We start from the raw sequence: 18,760 nt of genomic DNA on the forward strand, positions 1-18,760 counted from the left end.
AGGCCATATGCATGTGGGCAGCGTGTATGCCTCTTGTCTGCTCTGTGCAGTTTATTTAGACAGGTTTTCATCGAATCACAGAATGGTTTGGGTTGGAAGCGACCTTAAAGATCATCTCGTTCCAGCCCTCTGCTTTGGGCAGGGACACCTTCCACTAGACCAGGTTGCTCAAAGCCCCGTCCAACCTGGCCTTGAACACTGCCAGGGACGGTGAAGGCTTTTTTCTCGTCATGAAACTCTAGTGCCCCAGTGTTAATAATTGCTGGTCTCTTGGTTGGACTTATCGCAGTGTATAGTGGACAGTGGTGAAGCTCTTTACATCAGACTGTGCCAGGTCCCCATCTTCCTCTTCATGCATACTTTCCTATGCCCCTTTGCCATCCAGAAAGGGATGGTGACTTAAGGAAACATAAGGAGACTTAGGACAACTGCCAAGATGGGCAGAGCGAGGCACAGCTTTCAAAGAGAACAGGGTTTTGGAGAACAGAGGCAAGGAAAGGTTTGGGATTCCTTATTGTATAGAGTTTGCTTGGCAAGGTTTTGGTAGTGGGTGGGCTACAGGAATGTTTTTGTGAGAAGCTGCCAGAAGCTTCCCCTGGGTCTGATAATGCAAATGCCAGTTGGCTCTAAGATGGACCCACTGCTGGCCAAGGTCAAGCCAGTGACAGTGGTAGTGTCTCTGGGACAACATCTTTAAGAAGGAGGGGCAAGTTACTGTACAGGAGCAATTGCAGCTGGAGGGAGGAGTGACAATATGTGGGATAAACAGCCCTGCAGACACTAAGGTCAGTGCAGGAAGGAGAAGGTGTGCCAGGCGCTGAAGCAGAAATTCCCCTGTGTGAAGTTCAACCAAGCCAAATGCAAGGTTCTACACCTGGGTCGGGGGAATCCCAGGCACAGCTACAGGTTGAGTGGAGAAGAGATTCAGAGCAATGCTGCAGAGAAGGACTTGGGGGTGTTGGTTGATGAGAAAATGAACATGAGCCAGCAGTGTGCGCTTGTAGCCCAGAAAGTCAACTGTATCCTGGGCTGCATCGAAAGAGGCATTACCAGCAGGTGAAGGAGGTGGTCCTGCCCCTCTGCTCTCGTGAGACTTCATTTGGAGCACTGTGTACAGTTGTGGGGCCACAATATAACAAGGACATGGAGCTGTTGGAGCAAGTCTAGAGGAGGCCACGAGGATGATTATGGAGCTGGAGCACCTCCTGTATGAAGGCAGGCTGAGAAAGCTGGGGCTGTTCAGCCTGGAGAAGAGAAGGCTGCGTGGAGACCTCATAGCAGCCTTCCAGTATCTGAAGGGGGGCTACAAGGATGCTGGAGAGGGACTCTTCATTAGGAACTGTAGTGATAGGACAAGGGTAACGGGTTCAAACTTAAGCAGGGGAAGTTTATGTTAGATACAAAGAAGAGGTTCTTCACTGTGAGGGTGGTAAGGCACTGGAACAGGTTGCTCAAAGAAGTCGTGAATGCTCCATCCCTGGCAGTGTTCAAGGCCAAATGGAAGGAGTCTTGGGTGACATGGTTTAGTGTTCTGTGCCCCTGCCCGTGGGGGGGATGGGGTGTGGAACTGGATGGTTCCTTTCCAACCCTAACTATTCCATGCTTCTATGATTTGTTTATAGGGTGTAACCTATGTTCAGTGGAGCTCAGAGGGGTACGGTGACTTGGATGGATCCAGGCCAGGGCTGAGTCAGCACAGGGTGCCAGGGGACCAAAGTTGGGACTGTCTCAGCAATCCCTGGAGGTATCTGGGTGTGGGTTGCTGAGACAGAACAAAGTGACCATCCCGTTTTTGAATTCAGTGGTGATTGAACTTGCCACAGGAAGAATCTGTGTCAGGTTTTGTACGCTTCAGCGCGTAAAAAGTGTGGAGTTCAGGGACTAGAAGGGTTTAAAAGGAGTTCTGAAGAAGGTCAATAGAGGAGATGGGAAGACTGAACAGGAGACAGGGGCTAGAAGGGGATCAGTGCAATTGGGATGTTCAGGGCAAGGGGATAGGTGGGATTTCTTCACTTGACATTACCTCTGCTACTGCTTTGGGGCACCCAAGATCTGTCCATGGGTGGAGAGCTCAGCACGTGCTGGTGCAGCACAGCAATGCCCCTGGTGACAGTCAGGAGCGATGCACAAGTAAAGCAGATGCTTTCTTACCAGCATCTTGTAATCATGTGTTTTTCCAAAGCAGTAAGTGGAAGCAGGTTTGGAGAACAGGTGTGTGAAAGAGCACTTCTCAGCCACCAGCTCAGCTCCTTGCTGGCTCAGAGGCTTTTCAAAGTGCCCCCACAAGCACCAAGGCTGCTGAACAGAAGAGTTTAAAAAGCTGGGCTGCATCACTGCACACAGAGACTCAAAACTGCTCTCACAGATTCCCTCCTGTTTAGCTTCTCTGCAGTCCTATCATCAAAATTGGCATGAGAATCCTTTCCCTATCCTCTTTCTACTCTCTTCAGAAGAGAGGTCAATCTTGGTAAACACATCTCTTAAGGGGCCTAATCCAATGGGCTTTCGATTTTGTTTAGACTTCAAGGCACTACTACTACACATTATAAATTTATTTCTCTGAACAAAGCATCCTCTCCTCCTCTGAAGTCCAGAATGAGCAGATGTTGTGTTTGCTCTGAACAGCCATATGTAGGAGATGTGATTACCCTCATTTGGGACTATCTGTAGAGGTTTTCTACAAATGTGACTGTCAGGTGGGTGTTTGAAGGAGTGTCAGGCCTTGTAAATACATCTGTGTTTTGCTCAGATGCCTGCCAGAGCTCTGAAGTCACTTTGTCAGGGACCACAAATCTTGCTGAGCTCCTGACACCCTCTGAACTGTTTGAGCTGTACCCCTTTAAGTAACACAAAGGAAGATAAAGTTGTATATGTTATTAGATCTTACCTCTGTTAATGAGTAAAGAAATGTAAACAAGGCTATTTGGGTATTGTGGGTGACATTCACCATTCCAGTCAGCTGCTGCTGGCAATGGTATGTGTGTACCCAAAAATTAACTAAAGAATTGCAGTGGCCATGAAGAACAGCTCTATCTGGTCCCAAATATTAGTTTTTAGAGGGTGTGCTGGCAGTTCAAACATTGGGGCCACTGCAGAGAAATAGCCAGTGGTGCTCTTTCTGAGCTGAGTTAGGAAGATAATTTAAGCTTTTTCTATACCTTCTCTGTAGGAATAATCTTCATTCATTTGGGGAATCTCCTGCTTGAGAGCCCACTTTCTGATGCAGTTCAGGGTTTCTGTGCTAGTCACTGGCACTGCTTGAAAAGAGCCCTGTGAGACCCATGCTGTAATGGTCTTGGCACATCAGGCAGGGTATAGCAGGCACCATCACACGCCAGGCTGTGCTGGCAGCTCATGTGGAATTTAAATATGCGGGTCATCTTGTGGAAGTTTGCAGGGGACATCCTGCCTCCTTAGAGCAAACTTCAAGAGACCTGGCCTTTTGCAGTCAAACTGGCCAAAGCAAGTGTCTGTCTTTGGTTTGTTCCTTGCAGGGAGCAGCCAAAGCTGCTGGTCCCTCTTCCCAGAGACTTTCTGGTTGCGACTCTGTTATGATCCAGTCTGTCTGTAGCCACAGTTCTGTAGTGAGGGAAAGTATCAGCAAAGAAACCCCAAGGTGAGGGCTCCCAGTGGACCAGCACCTGCTCCTGTCCCCTCCAGATGCTGCTCATGGTGCTGATTACACCCAGGGTTTTTCTCCACAGGAGCAGGACTCTCAACAGGTGAGTTAAAAAATTCCTCATAAATACAAAATCTGCGCAACACTATAGCCAGACCTGGCTGTTGAATTATGTCTGACTTTGTAGTCCTGCCATATTGACAGCTGCTCTCAGTGCTACCTGGCATGGTAGCATGGTCTCTTGCAACAATAGACCCTGATCTTTGGAAGAGAGGCCTAATCCTTCTATTTTATCTCCCCGATTTGCTTATCAGCACTTGTCAATGAGTAAGTTGCTTTTGCAAGGACCCAGGACAGAAAGTCTCTCTAAAGCCCTTGCCTGTGCTGTCTGGCGCCAGTGATGCTGGCATGGGGCAGTGTTTGCTAAGCCTGTCTGTCATAGCTGGGGAAAATGTTTTCCTGGCTGAAAATTGGTAGCAAACAGCGACCTTCCCAACCTGCCACACCTCTACTGTTCCTGAGCACCAGCCTGTGGCACATCCCGCACATAGTGCCTGCTGATCTACTGGGCTCTGGGGAAGAGTGGCCATGAGTATGGGCAGGAAGCAGGCATGCTGGCTCAGCTGCCTTTGTGGCATGAGTGTGCCCCAGTGCGCTGCTGGGAACCACTGATACAGGGCAGGCACATGGATTTCAGCTTTACTTTTGCCCACCATGCTCTTAGAGCCAACTCTGCCCATCCCACAGAGATGGTTTGGCTCCAAATGGCCTCAAAGAACAACTGCCCAAGGCGACTCCTTTGAGCTGTTTATCCCTTCCTGGGTTCTTGTGATGGGACATGAGCTGCTTGATGGATCCTGTTCTGATATGCACAGGGGAAGTATTTACCAGGTGCCATAGATTGGACCTTCCTGGTTCATATGAGAGACACATCAACACCACACAAGTGTCAGAGGTGGACACTGCTGTGACGTGGTTGTCATTCACTGTTGGCTAGCAGAGCCAGCTCATGGAATATGGGCCCTTCTCTGTGCTGAGGCTGTGTAACACATGCCAGCACCCAAGCCCTGATTATAGCTTCCTGCAAGCATTATATGCTTTGATGGGATGTGTGTGTCACTGTGGAGGGCTGCCAGTGCTGGTGGCTGTGACTATGGACTGTGTTTTGCATGGAGAGGCATAGATGTGGTGTTTGCAGAGGGGAAGCCAAAGTGGGCTGGCTTAGGAAGGGACTTGGAGGTGCAGAGTGTGGGGTGAGGGCTGCAGCTCAGCTGTGCACTTGTGCACAAATTGAGGAACTTGTGACCAGTGGGGTGGGTATGGTCTGTGAAGGGGTAATTGTTTCCCAAAGTGAAATTGTTTCCCAAATGTGGCTATAGCCTGGCCAGGCTGTGCAGCAGCATAATGGCACATGACACCAGGGAGGCCACTCCAGCACTGCTCTGGGGTAAGGCCTGTTATACCCTGGGGAGCACGTTATACCTTCGGGGGTGCACAATCAGCTGCTCCTCTATTGTGGCCTTATGTGTACCGCACTTTGCAGTCACCACAGCCTCTGCTCATCCCTCTCTCAGCTTCCCAGCCTCTCCACAGCACGTTTTTTGCCTGAAGTTTATCACCTCCCCATTGGACACAAGACCAGCCTTGCAAGAGGCCTGTGCAAGGGCTCTGAGGCTGGTTGCGTGGCAGATATGAGGGCCCCAGGTCCCCTCTAGTATCCTCCCTGCTGTGCCCTTCCGGCAGCAGGCAGGGGCTGTTCAGTGGAGGGGGTGTGCCGGTCCCGGGACGCGGCCGGAGATGCTGTGGGACGCTTCTCATGGAGGGGGGGAGGGGCGATATCCACGGCGTGGTGCCTGGCGCTGGGGGTGCAGAGCTGGTGCCCGAGCACGGGGCCGGGAGTGATGCAGGGTGCGAGGGAGTGGTGAGCGGAGCCGGGGGGCGGGGCCGGGGGCGTTGCGGTCCCGGGGACAGTGCGGGACCGGGCAGGGTGCGCTGCAGCGGTGGGGATGGCAGCGGAGGAGCTTCAGGAGCTGCGGGCGCTGGTGGAGCTGGCGGGTGGCCGGCGGGTCGTGCTTCTGGTGGCCGAGGTGGCGGAGGGGGCCCCGGCGGCAGCCACGTTGACCGCCTTCGCCCACGACCTCCTGGGGGAGGAGGCGCCGCCGGGGCCGGGCTGCCGGTCGCGGCGGCGGGTTGTCGGCGGGCGGCGGGCGCTGGGAGCGCGGCTGCTGCTGGTGCTGTGCCGCGGCGGGGCGGCGCGGAGCCAAGGGGCTCGGGTCCGCCTGCGGGAGGTGGTGCGGGATGTGCGCGGCCGCCTGCCCCTAGCGCCGCCGCCCGCCGTCGTCGGTGTTGTTCTGGCCGGCGGAGACGCGGAGGACGCGGCGGTGCTGGACGCCACGCTGCGGCGGCACTTCCCGGCGCCCGGCACGGTGCAGGCAGCCCGGTACAGCCCCAGCAGCCCCTCAGACCTGCGCGACTGCCGCGCCGCCGCCTGCCGCGCCCTGCGGGCCGCCCTGCAGCACCCCGCAGGTACTTGAAGGGGACCGAACGGGGAACAGCAGGTGGCCTTACGCTGGGGCCGGGGGCTTCTACAGCTGGATTTTCCGGTGGGATCTACTCCATCCTGATGGGATCTTCCTACTCCTGATGGGATCTTCCTTTCCCACAATGGGATCTGGCTTTTCCCATTGGAATCTAATCAGCCCTGATAGGATCTTCCACCCACTCAGTCAGATCTGCTTTTCCTAGTGAATTCTCTTTCATGCTGGTGGGATCAGAGCCTTCCCAATGGATTCTGTCTCTTTCTGGTTGACTTCCCAGCCCTGGCAGCTGGGGAGGGCAAACTTCCCAGCAGGTTGGGAAGCACTAGAGCAGATAGCAGGCATCACAGATAGCAGGGATGTGACAGCTGATGGCTGTGACACATGCTTATGGATGTGTGTTCCTGGGGATACAGGATTGGGGTGTGGCCCTTGCTGTAGGGTGCAGGCAGGTCCTGACCTTCCTGCAGGAGGGAAGATGCTTGTGCTGACTTTACATAATTAATAAGAACAGTAAGTGGGTGTTTGCATCTGTTGGTGGTCAGTTTAAGCAAGGTGAGCATGGCAGGATGAAAGCTGGTGTTAAGCAGGGCTTTGAGGAACAGCACTTGCCCTGGGGTGAAAGGTGAGTCATGTTTGTGTGCAAACTCAGGGTGATGGGCAGCTGGGCAAGCTCTGCTGTCATAGCAGCCACACAAACTTGCCTGGGCTCACTTTAGTCTTTGGCACTGCTTGTCTTGGACTGCTTCTCTTTCTTTCTTCCTTCCTTCACTTTTTTCCCCAGTTTTCCCTTGCTCCCCATCATTTCTAGGTGCTTTGCTGTCTCGATGCCTTTACCCCAAGGAATCCTGGCACTTGCCTGCAGCACCACATTGACCGGGTCCTCTGGGATGCCTGGGGCATGGGGATGGTCAGCAGCAGCTCAGGTGCTTCTTTCCATCAGCTCAGTCCAGAATCCTGGATCTGAATGTTGAGTAGCTTTGAAGTGTTTGGGACTCACTGCGAGGGTTCAGGGTTGTCTTCTGCCAACTCTTTCTACAGAAGTATGTATGATCCCCTTTCCATCTTTTTTCACATGCTTTTGTCTTCCTAACATTGGTCCCACTGCAAGAATTTCTGGTGTGCTCCCAGATGCCAGTGAGCCCTTCAGTTCTGGTCACAGCAGCCTGGTGGAACAGCAGCTGCAGAGGCAGAAAAACATCCCTGCGTATGTGACCTTTCTCTACTTCTGTACATTGCTGTTGCTTGGCTCAGAACATGTATTTTTGTGGCTACCTGTGGATTTGTCCTTCAGACAGACATGGAAGCAGCACAGCAGTCACCTGTAGGGAAAGAGGAACAGGAGCTGGAGCAGGTTTTGGATCCTGTTTGTGTGTGCTTTGTAAGTGTGGTGGGTAGAAGGACTCAGTGTGTTGCTTTAGTTCACCACCGATGCTCTGCCTGGTCATGTAAGTGTCTCAGGACTTGCATGTGTAATGAGGACACTCATCAGCTGTAGGGTTCAGCCTTAGGCAAGGGTAGCTTCTTTCCATGCCCCTGTGAGCCCTATCTTCCAAAATCTCCATATGGCCAGAGGGATCTCAAATGTGGCCTCCAGGGAGGTGGATACCTGGCAGTACCAGGCACCAGCTTCATTGCAACCTGGTCTCCTTCCACCTGTGGCTTTCCCCACAAGCAAGGCACAAGGGGAATAATATATTTAATGTAATGTGAGGGAGGACTGTGGAAGAGATGGGCGTGGGCTCCAGAGCACGCTTCAAGGCAGGTTCTAGGGATGCCACCTTAAGGATGTCCTCAGTCAGTGCTGAGCTTGTCTTTTTTCCCTCTTGACTTTCAAAAGGGCTTGTGCTAAGCTGAAAAAAGGGCTTATTCAGATGCATCTGGATAAGGATGCTGGGAGGTGTACAGAATGTAAGGCTCTGTGTACCTGTGCTTATGCCTGTTTTATTTCAGCCCAGCTTCCTCTTCTACCCACATTGCTGCTCAGCTCTGCCTAAGACAGTTGCTCTGGAGCTGCAGCCCTCCTCCCTGTGCTGGGAATGTCCCAGACGCTGTTATTTGTGCAGTGGATCTGGGACAGGAATGGCAGTGGGTTCCTGTATCTCTTGGGTCTAAGCAGGAGTGTGTTGGGCTGCTCTCCTGCCGTGTTTCAGTGGTGGCCAGAGTCCCCATACACCGTGAGGAGAGGATGTCTTTGCAGCTGGAGGTTTTGGTTTATTGACTGGCAGGAAAGACTGCCACTGTGAACCCTCTCATGTCGCAACGGTTTGGTAAGCTGAAGGACACTGAAGTGGTTTATAATTTGTTATCTGATTAGGAGATGAAAGGCTGCTATCATATTTCAATGGAAACTGCTGCTGTTGGAGACCTGGTGTAGTGTTTTACAAGCTGCTGTAGTGTTTTACTGTAATGGCGTGAAAACTTGTAGTAACTTGTGATCTTCATTGTTCTCCAGAATAAATACATCGATAGAGGCTACATGCTCTTTGCATTTTGCAAGCAGTTACAGCAGTAGTTTTCAGTGTGTTGCAAGTCTGCATGTCCAGTAGGTCTCCCTAGGAGGGAGGAATTGCTTAATAAGGCAGGGAGCAGTGAATAGGCTGATGTGGCAAAAGGTGTGTGATAATACAAAAGAAAAACTTCCTTCTGCAGGAGTGCCCTAACTGTGTCAGTCCCCAGCGTGTGCCTGCTGAGCTCCTGACAGGTTTTTGCTCTGGGCTGCTACATTCAGGATGTTTTTGGCAGTGAGGTAGCAAAGTAGAAACTGACACTGGGGACAAATTTCAATGGTAGCAGAGAGGTGTCTGCCTGAAATAAGGATTGCCAGCAGCTGCTTTCTAGGGGTGGGCTCTGTGGAGTGCATCTGGTTTTGCCATGAAGCATTGGGCTTGTGGAGGGGAGATGTTGTGAGTCTGCACCAGGGAGGTGGAGAAGCAGTAGGGCTGACCCACGCTGGTCTGAACTCATCTTCTCTCATTTACTCAGAAGAGGTGAAAGACAGGGAGAGGTGGAGGCTCCCATCCTTCCTGCGATGTGTTTCTTGGAGCCGGAGGAGTTGGAGAAAAGATCACAAAGCAAAAGCTGCAAACAACATTCATGAAGGTATGCCCAGCTCCCTCACTTGTACTCCTGCTGTGACTGTCAGAGGTTCCTCATTGACTCCTTGATTGTTCTGATGGCCAAACCCCTTGCTGGTGACCTCCTGGAACTATTTCCAGGTCTGCAGCTGATGTCTCTTCCCTGGCTGTAGTTTGGCCAGAAACTGAAGACAACTTGTGCAAATCTGGCTGCTGTGTTGCCGTCTCCCTGTTTTCTGGCCTTTTGCGTGTCTAAATGAAATCATGTGAGGTCCAGTGCCAAACTACACCCCTGGGAGCAGTGCTGAACTCAGATGTGTTTTACCAGAGTTTCTGGCAGCAGAGCTGCTGTCTGTCTAAACAATTAATTGGAAGCATCACCCTTATCTTACGTGATGTTTTCTGCAAACATGGCTGGAAGGAGTGTTCCCAAACCACTTGCATTCGAGGCTGGCTGTGAAGAGGAGGAGAGCAGTTAGGCTTGGGTTCCCTGATTCTAAAGGAGATTTTTCATGTAGCAAATAGCCTTTGCTGTACCACTGGCACTGCTGCTTGCCTTTCCCAGCAGTGATTTTCTTCTTGCAGAAATGCCTCCAAACAGGAAGCTGTAAGGTGTGTGGTACAGATGTCCAAACTGCTTCACAGAGCACATAGAGGAGAGGAAGTGCCTTCACTGTAAATAGAACAGGCTAGGCTAGGCTAGCCTAGTCTAGACTAGACTAGAACAGAATAGACTGGAATAGAATAGAATGTTTTCAGTTGGAAGGAATCTATGATAATCACCTAGGCCAACTGCCTGACCACTTCTGGGCTGACCAAAAGTTAAAGCACGTTATTAAGGGCATTGTCCAAATGCCTCTTAAACACATTAAATGCTTAAAAACCATAAGGCTTGGAGAAAACAACTGAGAAACAAGCTCTGAGACTTGTCCTCTAGGGTCAGAAAATTTAGTGCCTGATCTTGCCTGCCCGGCAGCTGGCAGTGCAGTTTATTCTGAGATTTCTGAGACAGCAAGAGGCCAGGGAGCTAGGCAGTGAGCTCCTTTGCTCATAGATAACCCATTTGTTGAAGAAATGTGGAGTTTGTAAACCAAAATGAAAATCAGTTATGAAAAAAATCAGCTGTGCTTAGGTTGTGAGTATATATCAATGGCTTTGTCCCATGTGTTCTTTTCATCTTAAGTTGCATTTTGCATTAATAAAGGTTTCCCGTTTAGATCTCCCTTGACCTCACTCTGCTCTCTGCAGATGACCTGCAGGACCCTGAGGAAGAAGTGGCTCTGACCAGCCTGTCCCCCAATGGAAACTACGAAGAAGGTGCTGGATGCACAGGCACTTAGAACTGCTGTGTGCTTAACATAGTCCATGTCCCTGAACTGCCCAGTGGATTTGGAGCAGTGGGAGGAGGAGCTGGTGCATGCCCACTCACCTTCTCCTCTGAGGACCCACCGCTAATGAGAGAAGCTGCTCGGCTTAGCTCCCAGGGTCTTTTGTAGCTGCTGACAGCCTGATGTCTATGCCAGAGAGCCAACACCTGCTGCCAGGGAATGCCTGGAGCTGCTGCTGGAAGTTCCCACCCTTTCTCTGATCAGGAAAAAAAAAAAAAAAAAGTGAAGACAAATAGCTTGGTGGTGTGGAGACTGCGATGGCTACAGAAAAGTCTTGAATGTGACTGTATAATATGAAGAATGCAGTAACAGCCCACTGGGCAGTAAGAATAACTCAGAAGATCCTGATAGTAAGGGCAGATGGAGCAAACTGTGATTTGGAAGCAGGATCATCCCTCTGGCTTGTGCTAGGTGCTCACAGACTGACTGATGGTTTGCCTGGGTTGGAGCGGGTGGCAGATGGACACTAAGGTGTGGCTGATGCTAGATGGGGTTATGGAAGAGGCCCATCTTACTTTGGACATCTCCACAGCCATGTGGTAGCAGGTCTTGGAGGTGGCCTGAAGCACAAGAAGCTGTGGCTGCTTCATAAATAAATATAAAAATAGAAAAATAATCTATTTAAGTTGTTCCAAAAGGCTGCTTGTAGCCTGTGGGGCAACACAATTAATTACAAATCCTTGGTTTATGAGGAGTATTACTATAATGCTAAGAATACCTTTTTTATTCTTACTTTAATGAAACATAAAATGGGTCTTGTATTATTTTTAGCACAAACCCTCGGTTTTGTTTGAGCCTAGCTGTCCTTTCGGCGTTTCATCTAGCTCAGACCAGAAACTTCAACCTGTCACCTCTTGCCTACCTCTCCTCTGAGTTAGCTGCTGAATTACTTCAGTACATTCTCATTACATGTCTGTTCTCTCTTTGGCTCCTTTTTTCACAGTGGCAACTGAAGTGTCTGCAGTCCTGCCAGCTCTGGCCAGCAGTGTGCCTTTGGCATCTCCCTAGCTCTGCCTGGAGCAGGGGATGGGTTTTGTACCCAGCTCTGCCTATCACCATGATCATCAACATTTTTCAATAAACCATTTTTCCATGCCTCAGTTTCCCCACCAGTAGGATGGGGACAGCAGTGCCTACCTACCTCTCTGGCGTTACGATGGTGATGCTGGAGCAGAGCTTAGCAGCTCTTGCGTTTAGAGTTGGTCCCTTTAGTGATGGTGCTGCTTTGCCCTTTTGGCTGGGAAAGAGCAATGAATGGTGCCTGGAACATGTTGGTAGCGTCGACTGGGAGAGATAGGGAGCATTTCCAGGTGTGCTCAGCAAGTCTCTGCATTATCATGCTGCTTGTTTGAATGTGTTGTGATAGTTAGGATTGGTTACATAGGAAAACTTGGTCTACGTAGGAAAGCTTCACCTGAAATGCAGCTGTAACATGCTGTTGCTGCCATAAGGTGATGGAAAGGGGTAGGTGGATGCCAAGCATTTGGGGAAGTGTGTGTCACATCTCTTCACAGCAGAAACACTTTCCTGTGTGGGTGTGGGCTGGGGAGAGCGAACCTAGGAGGCAGCTGTTGTCAGCAGAAATGGCACCAAAACCAGTTCTCCTTCCAGCCTGCAGGATTTCTGTAGGATTTCTTTGCTTACAACCAGGTGGAAAATAGAAATGTAACCAAGTGACTCAATAAAGTCACGTGGTGTGGGTGGCTGTGTTTCTGACGCTGGGCTTCAGCACCTAATAGTGAGTGCATCTTAGCAAGATGAAGGTATCCTCCTGCTCTGTCGCTGGCATGAGCACGTATGTGTGCTGTGTGATAGATTCCCTCTGCTTGTATGCACAGTAGAGCCCAGGTTGCTGCACAGTTACATACTTTCCTTGGTTAGGTGAGTCCAGTAGGACTTCACAGTATGATCAAGTGGATCTTTGTTTTCTTGCAGTATTTGGCCTTTGCCAGCTAGAATTTGAGTGAAGAGGTTGGCTAAGAGACTTGCAGTTAAACCTATCTTAGTGCTACAAATCCAATGGATTTATTTATTGGTAATTTTTAAGTAAATCATGCAAGTTTACCCTTGCAGTGAGACTTTTGCGGAAGTGGATGAACTGCGTGGGGTTTAGAAGGTGTGAGAATACAGTTGATCAAAAGTATTGTTTTCCTTTGACTGAGTAATAAAAGTGACTTGAATTTTTAATTTTTTTTTTCTTTTTTTTTCTTTGCATGTGGAGGTGCAGCAGATGGTCTTTCATGTTTAATTGATTTAATAATTGAAGGTCACTGTGATCTTACAGGATTGCTGTAAAAATAAAGACATTTAATTTCTGAACTGGAACATGCTTCAGTTTGTTTTTTGTTTGCTATGGTGTTACCTGTAAAGCAGCATTATGTGTGGTTTGACTAATATTTCTCTTGATTTAAATAAAAGGTATATTGGGAGGGACTGGAAGTGGCCCCAGTATATGGATCCAGAAGATCATCAGAATTGGTCTGTGTGGAGCTCAAGTAGGCTGCTCACCTGTGGGCAGCGGGGAAGGCTAGAGATCTTCTCAGTTGTCTGAGAAGAGCAGAGCTGACCCCCTCGGCATTGTGAGTAGGGCTTTGTCATTTGTTATGTCATTAATAACATTCACTAACTGAGGCCATAAGGTTTCCTTGAGGAATTCAAGTCCTTCATAAAGTATTTTTTCCTATTTAGCAGAAACAGGTAGAAATCAATGCTGCTGAAGCCTGAGTGCTTTGATCTCTTGTGCAGCACCACTGCTGCTGAGCTGGGTTTTCCTTGGTGAAAGGAAAACTCCACAAGCCTAATTTTTCCCATCTGCCTGTACTGGAACCAAAACAAGAGCTGAAATAACTCTATGTTCCTCCACAACTGGGGGAACCTTCAGGTACACCTGTGTGTGGGAAATCTGAACACCGCCCTGTGCTGCCAAGTGATGGACAGGGAAAAGGTTCCGGTTAGGGCTTGTCAGGTGCTTCCGTACATGTGCTTTCCTTTGCAAGGGGGAATGGGTTTGGGTGAGACGTTTCTCCAACGCTGCAAGGTATGTGAGAGGAGTCAGAGCCCAGAGAGGCAGCCTGCAAGAGGTGGGCAATGCCTGTGCCCCAAAACATGCCACCCCATTGCGAGCATGTGGGAGATGCCATCTGTATGGGTCAGACAGGGGCAGCCATCTGTCTAATCACAACGCAAACGTGGGCATTCACGGGGTCACCCGTGGGGATCCAACAGCCCTTGGCGGAAGACTGTGAAGTCTCCCGCGAGATGTGTAGGATCCGCGAGGTGCCCGTGAGCAACACGCCCCCGAGCGGGCTAACGCAAGCTGCGAAGCCCCGGGAAGCAGAGCTGTCCCGCTCGCGCCTGGCTGCTTTTTCACCGCACGGCGCAGGCGATCGCCGGAGGCACCCTTCCCGGGAGCAGCGGACTCCTTCCGGAAAGGGCCCTTCGCGGCACTTCCGGGCCGGGCGGCGGCGGCGAAGCTTCAGCGGCGCGGACCCCGGGCGGCGGCGGCAATACCACCGCACCTGGGCCGGAGTGGACCCCACCTCCCTCCGTACCTGGGCCGGGCGGGCGGCACCATGATCACCTCGGCCGGTGAGGGAGCGGCGTGGGGTAGCGTTGCCCTATGGGGTTTCGCTGAGTCAGGGCTGTGACTGGGCACCGCCGCAGGCCGCGGGGGTTCCGGCCGCGGCGCTTCGTCGGGCCACCCATCACCGGGGCCTCCCCCCGCCCTGGGCACCCCTGGCTGGTCGCCGCCGTGCTCCTCAGCGGGAGCTGGAGGCTGCTCAGGTGCCCCGAGGTTCGCCGTGCCCGGTGCCCGTCCTTGCCCTGGAGCGGCTTCTCGGCCGCTCCGGTGCTGCAGCGTCCGGAGCGGGCCGGCCCTCCTTCGGGCTTAGTTGGGATTCGCGGGAGGCAGAGGTGGGTGCTGCCCGCCTCGGTGCCTCGTCCTCTTCCTGTAGGTACTTGTTGAGGGCAGCGTGGTGGCTTCGCGGGCCCCCTGGCAGACCGTGGTGTGCCGCAGCAGTGAGTTGAAGGGCCTCACCTGCTTAAAGCGGATAACCCATAGGAGGTATCACACCTGGGCAGTGGGTTCTGTAGGAGTGCAGCAGGAAATGAGAAAAGGGGAAAAGGCAGACTTGAACTTTACAGGAGGTCAGAAATTCAAATGCCTAGCAGGGGAAAAGCCAGCTTAAAGAGTCCAGGCTAATGAAATGTGTGAGGAGCTAGATGTTAAACACTAAGAAAACAGGAGAGGTATTTCTAAAAGTACTCAGGCCAGAAACTAATGTGTAACTGGTGTGGCTTTGTGAGAGAAAGAGTGCAGAGGGTAATAGTCTGCAAAAAGCTTTATCTTTCTGAACTCTTTGCTGTATGTTTCAGTCTTATTTTAATTGAGAAGTAGGAATTAATTTCAAAAGGGCTTAAAAAAGCTAAATAAAATATGTTGAATAGAAGTAAGATTTCTTCTTCCTGATAGATCAGATAAGCACAGGAGCTTTTTTAAGTAAATAAATGAAATCGTGTGTTTGGAGTGGAGAGTTGCTGAATGGAGTGATGTGGGCTGGGCCTTCCTTGCTGAAGGGCTACATCAGCGCTTCCTCAGTTGTTGTTACAGACATGTGTCTAGCCTGGTTTTAAAAGTATCTGATACTGGAGGTTCTACAACCTTGTTAGGCAAAGTGAGTAACTCTCTTACTGTCAGAAAACTTACTATCAAACCCCAATCTTTGAAGCTCCAAATAAAGCTTTGTTTTGCTGTTCCTTTTTGTATCTGGCACAAAGATCAGATTATTCCCTTCCTGCTGGCAGCTGCCCTGTACATGTGTGACCTCTGTAACCTTACGTGATTTCCATAGGCTGACCAGTTAGCCTGCCTAAGTCCTGATTGTTCGACCTTTTTGTTCTTATTGCTCAGTTCTGAACACCCAGGTTTGCTCGTCACTCTTAAAATGTGGTGCCCAGCACTGGACACAGTGGTCTGACACAAGTGTGTCAGTGCCTAGCAAAATGAAGGATTCCCTCATATACCTGCCAAGAAACACTCTCAGTTACACACCTCTCTGTGGAGTTTGTGTTCTCTTCCTTCCGCTGCAGCCATATGATACTATTGATCATGTTTCATCTCAATCCACTGTGCTGTTCAGATTCTTTTCTGGTTTTGTACATTTTAGTTTAGACCTGCACACTCTCCTTTTAGATTTGTCAAGATCTTTTGAAAGGCAAGTTTAGCCCTCCAATAGGCTTGCTGGCCTTTACAATATGATGTCTTATTTAGATTTAAAAGGTTAGATTTAATATTTACAACAGATGAAAGATTAAAAGCAGTGAATTGTGTTGGACTTCAATCAGATGCTATTCCAATGTTTTCAGTTGCAACCTTGCATTCTGATGGTAAAACCGTCTTCAGATTGTGCTCCCCAGATAACCTCTCTTCCACTTATGTCAGATAAACAATATTTCTGTAGCTGTGTGTACAATGTTCTGGGACAGCATCCCAGATGATTTGACATGATCTTTACACCCCTTGGGGAAGTGGGGAGTGGCTTGCTAGAAAGCAGTCAGCAAACCAGTGACGAAGCTGGAAGTACATCCCAGATTCTCTGAGTTCCTGTCTAATATATTTTCCTCTAAGAAAGATCATCTTTAATAAACAGTGTACCTTTTCAGTTATAAATTTTGAACTATTTTATATCATGTTTAATACAAACTTGGATCTGATCACTGAATTTTAAAACTAAAGATTTTTAAACCTGCATTCCAGAGACGGTCTTCCTCCCTGTTCTGTTGGTTTTGAACTACATAACGTGTTCACTTTTAAAACAGAGTGAGTCCAAAACTGACCATGATCTTGTTTTGCAGCTGGAATTATCTCTCTTCTGGATGAAGAAGAGCCACAACTCAAGGTAAGCTGTTACATCTGGGAGAAAATAACATCAAATGCATTATGTTGAGAGCTTGAAATAAGTAGATCTCAGTAATTAATGGTTGGACAGCAACAGGTGGACCCTAAATCATATCTAGCCCAAAAGCGGAAAGAAAGGGTTTAGATAACATGATAACATGTCCAAATTCCTTGTTTTGAACAAGGATCAAAATGGAGCTTTGCATGCAAAGATCTCTAGTCATCAAAGCTTCTAGCTGTCTGATGATAATGGGGCTTTGTTAATTAAGTGTTCCAGAGACTGCATTTTGACTACAAAAAAATCAAAGCTGAAGAACATCTCAAGTTTTTAACATAATTTAAGTGATGTAAAACAAAATCACAGTTACAGTTTTCACTGGGGATGGGGGTGGAATCACAATAATAGTAGGAGGAAAAAAATAGCAACAGAAACTTTACAGTTCACAGACTGTATGAATCCATAGGATATCATGAAACACTCAAAGTGGTGGTGTATTGATGATGCTTACTAGTTACTTGAACAGTTAACATAGTCCCTTTTAGGAGGGGGATGTGTATCTTGTAGTACTGGTAATCCCCTAAATGTTTTGCTTGGAAACAGACATAGGTGGTGGTGGATTGGAGTGAGGCCTGCTTTTGCTCTATACTGATTACACGTGGGCTGATTCTAGTCTGGATATTGTTCATCTGCTAAAGTACTGTGTCCAAATAAATACATACAGTTGGCTTGTGTAGACCACAGGCCAATTCTATGTGCTATGTGAGGGCTGCCACAAAGATTTGAAAACTTTGTATTTTAAGGATTAAGTATTCCTTAAAAACTCTTTATTTTAAGAAATTGTAGCCAGTCGTTCATCACAGAAAGAGGCTTTGGGAAGGACCGTCAAGGTTGTCTTGCCTGTTAAATGAACAGCCCTTTATTTGCAAAGGACTTGGAAACTTTGATGAATGCTTGCTAAGGTCTTTTAAAGTAGAATTTGCTGTTGAAATGGATCAGTGTTTATGATATCGGTCTTAGGTGGTACTTCATTTTTACTGAGGAAAGATAATAAATGCATTTTTTATGTAATGTAGCATTTTATTATTTTTTGTAGGAGTTTGCTCTTCACAAGTTGAATGCTGTTGTCAATGACTTCTGGGCAGAAATCTCTGAGTCAGTGGACAAAATGTAAGCCACTTATTACTTGAGGGTGTGCTGCTTAAAAAGAACATGAGATATGAAGTAAATGTAGTTCCGGTTGCTTGATACTGGCTAGTACAGCATCTGGCTCCATATTTTCTGGAAAGCGCTAATATAAGAGGATGTGGGGTTGGAGCTATAGTCCCAGACTTGCAAGTTCGATCAAGCTGTCATGTGGCCTTAAAGAGAACTGAGCACACAGAGCTGATGCTCTTCTCTCTCTCCTTTGCAGCGAAGTTCTCTATGAAGATGAGGGCTTTCGGAGTCGGCAGTTTGCTGCTTTAGTTGCTTCTAAAGTTTTTTACCACCTGGGAGCTTTTGAGGAATCGCTGAACTATGCCCTGGGAGCAGGTGACCTCTTCAATGTCAACGACAACTCGGAATATGTGGAGACGATCATTGGTAAAAAACAGTTGCTGCAAAAGAAAAGCTCTTGTGCCTTTGAGATTTTACTTGATTTAGCTGCTTTTCTCCATATTCCTTTTTCTCCCCTTGTATTCATTTAAAGTGATGTTGCAGCTAATTTTACCAATTTTATTTGTGCTTGCTTTCTTCTGCTTTGGGATTCTGTAATGGAACTGACTTGGGAGTTCTGGCATTTTTTTCCTATTCTTAACCCTTATTCTATTGCAAGTTCCTAATAGGAAAATCACTTTGGTTGTTTATTGTCCTTTCTCTCATTTGTGTGCTAATGTTATAAATTTCAGCATAACTTTGGAAATAATCGGCTAATAAGTGTAGCTGCAGACCTGACTGAGGAATACAGCTTTTTTTTATCCATCTTTACTAAGATAGCAAGTCAGATGCTGAATGCATGTATAATTTGAGTATCTTTTGAAAGTCTTGTCTGCTGGTGTCATTTACTTTGTACAGGACATTATGGACCAGGACTGGCTTTCAGTTTCCCCAGCTAGTGCTTATAGTAGAGCTGTGAGGAGGAAGTAATCCGTTACTGCTGTTTCCTTATTTATTTAAAATATTCCACTTGAACAAAGATTATGTCCTTGCTTCCATTTTAAAAATACCTGCTTGGTTTGAGCACTAACATTAGAGTTTATTAAGA

General features: G+C 48.6%; 2 protein-coding genes across 2 annotated transcripts in view; both read left to right on the forward strand.

The window, feature by feature from the left end:
* Positions 1-5,625: 5,625 nt before the first annotated feature.
* Positions 5,626-11,134, forward strand: LOC308223683 (uncharacterized protein C2orf72 homolog; the record flags this gene model as incomplete). The annotated part of the gene is made up of 3 exons (XM_080623046.1): positions 5,626-6,145; positions 9,142-9,258; positions 10,482-11,134. The coding sequence occupies 3 exons, from the start codon at positions 5,626-5,628 to the stop codon at positions 10,571-10,573; spliced, it is 729 nt and encodes a 242-aa protein (XP_080479172.1). The 3' UTR covers positions 10,574-11,134.
* A 2,923-nt stretch (positions 11,135-14,057) lies between these two features.
* Positions 14,058-18,760, forward strand: part of PSMD1 (proteasome 26S subunit, non-ATPase 1) — a 72,193-nt gene continuing 67,490 nt past the window's right edge. Inside the window, exons 1-4 of the mRNA XM_080624338.1 lie at positions 14,058-14,209; positions 16,475-16,518; positions 17,612-17,685; positions 17,930-18,099. Coding sequence (XP_080480464.1) covers positions 14,194-14,209; positions 16,475-16,518; positions 17,612-17,685; positions 17,930-18,099 — 304 coding nt within the window. The 5' untranslated portion in view covers positions 14,058-14,193. The remainder of the gene's footprint in view (positions 14,210-16,474; positions 16,519-17,611; positions 17,686-17,929; positions 18,100-18,760) is intronic.

The sequence above is a fragment of the Psittacula echo genome (assembly GCF_963264785.1).
Source record: "Psittacula echo genome assembly, chromosome: 7".
NCBI classification, from domain to species: Eukaryota; Metazoa; Chordata; class Aves; order Psittaciformes; family Psittacidae; genus Psittacula; species Psittacula echo.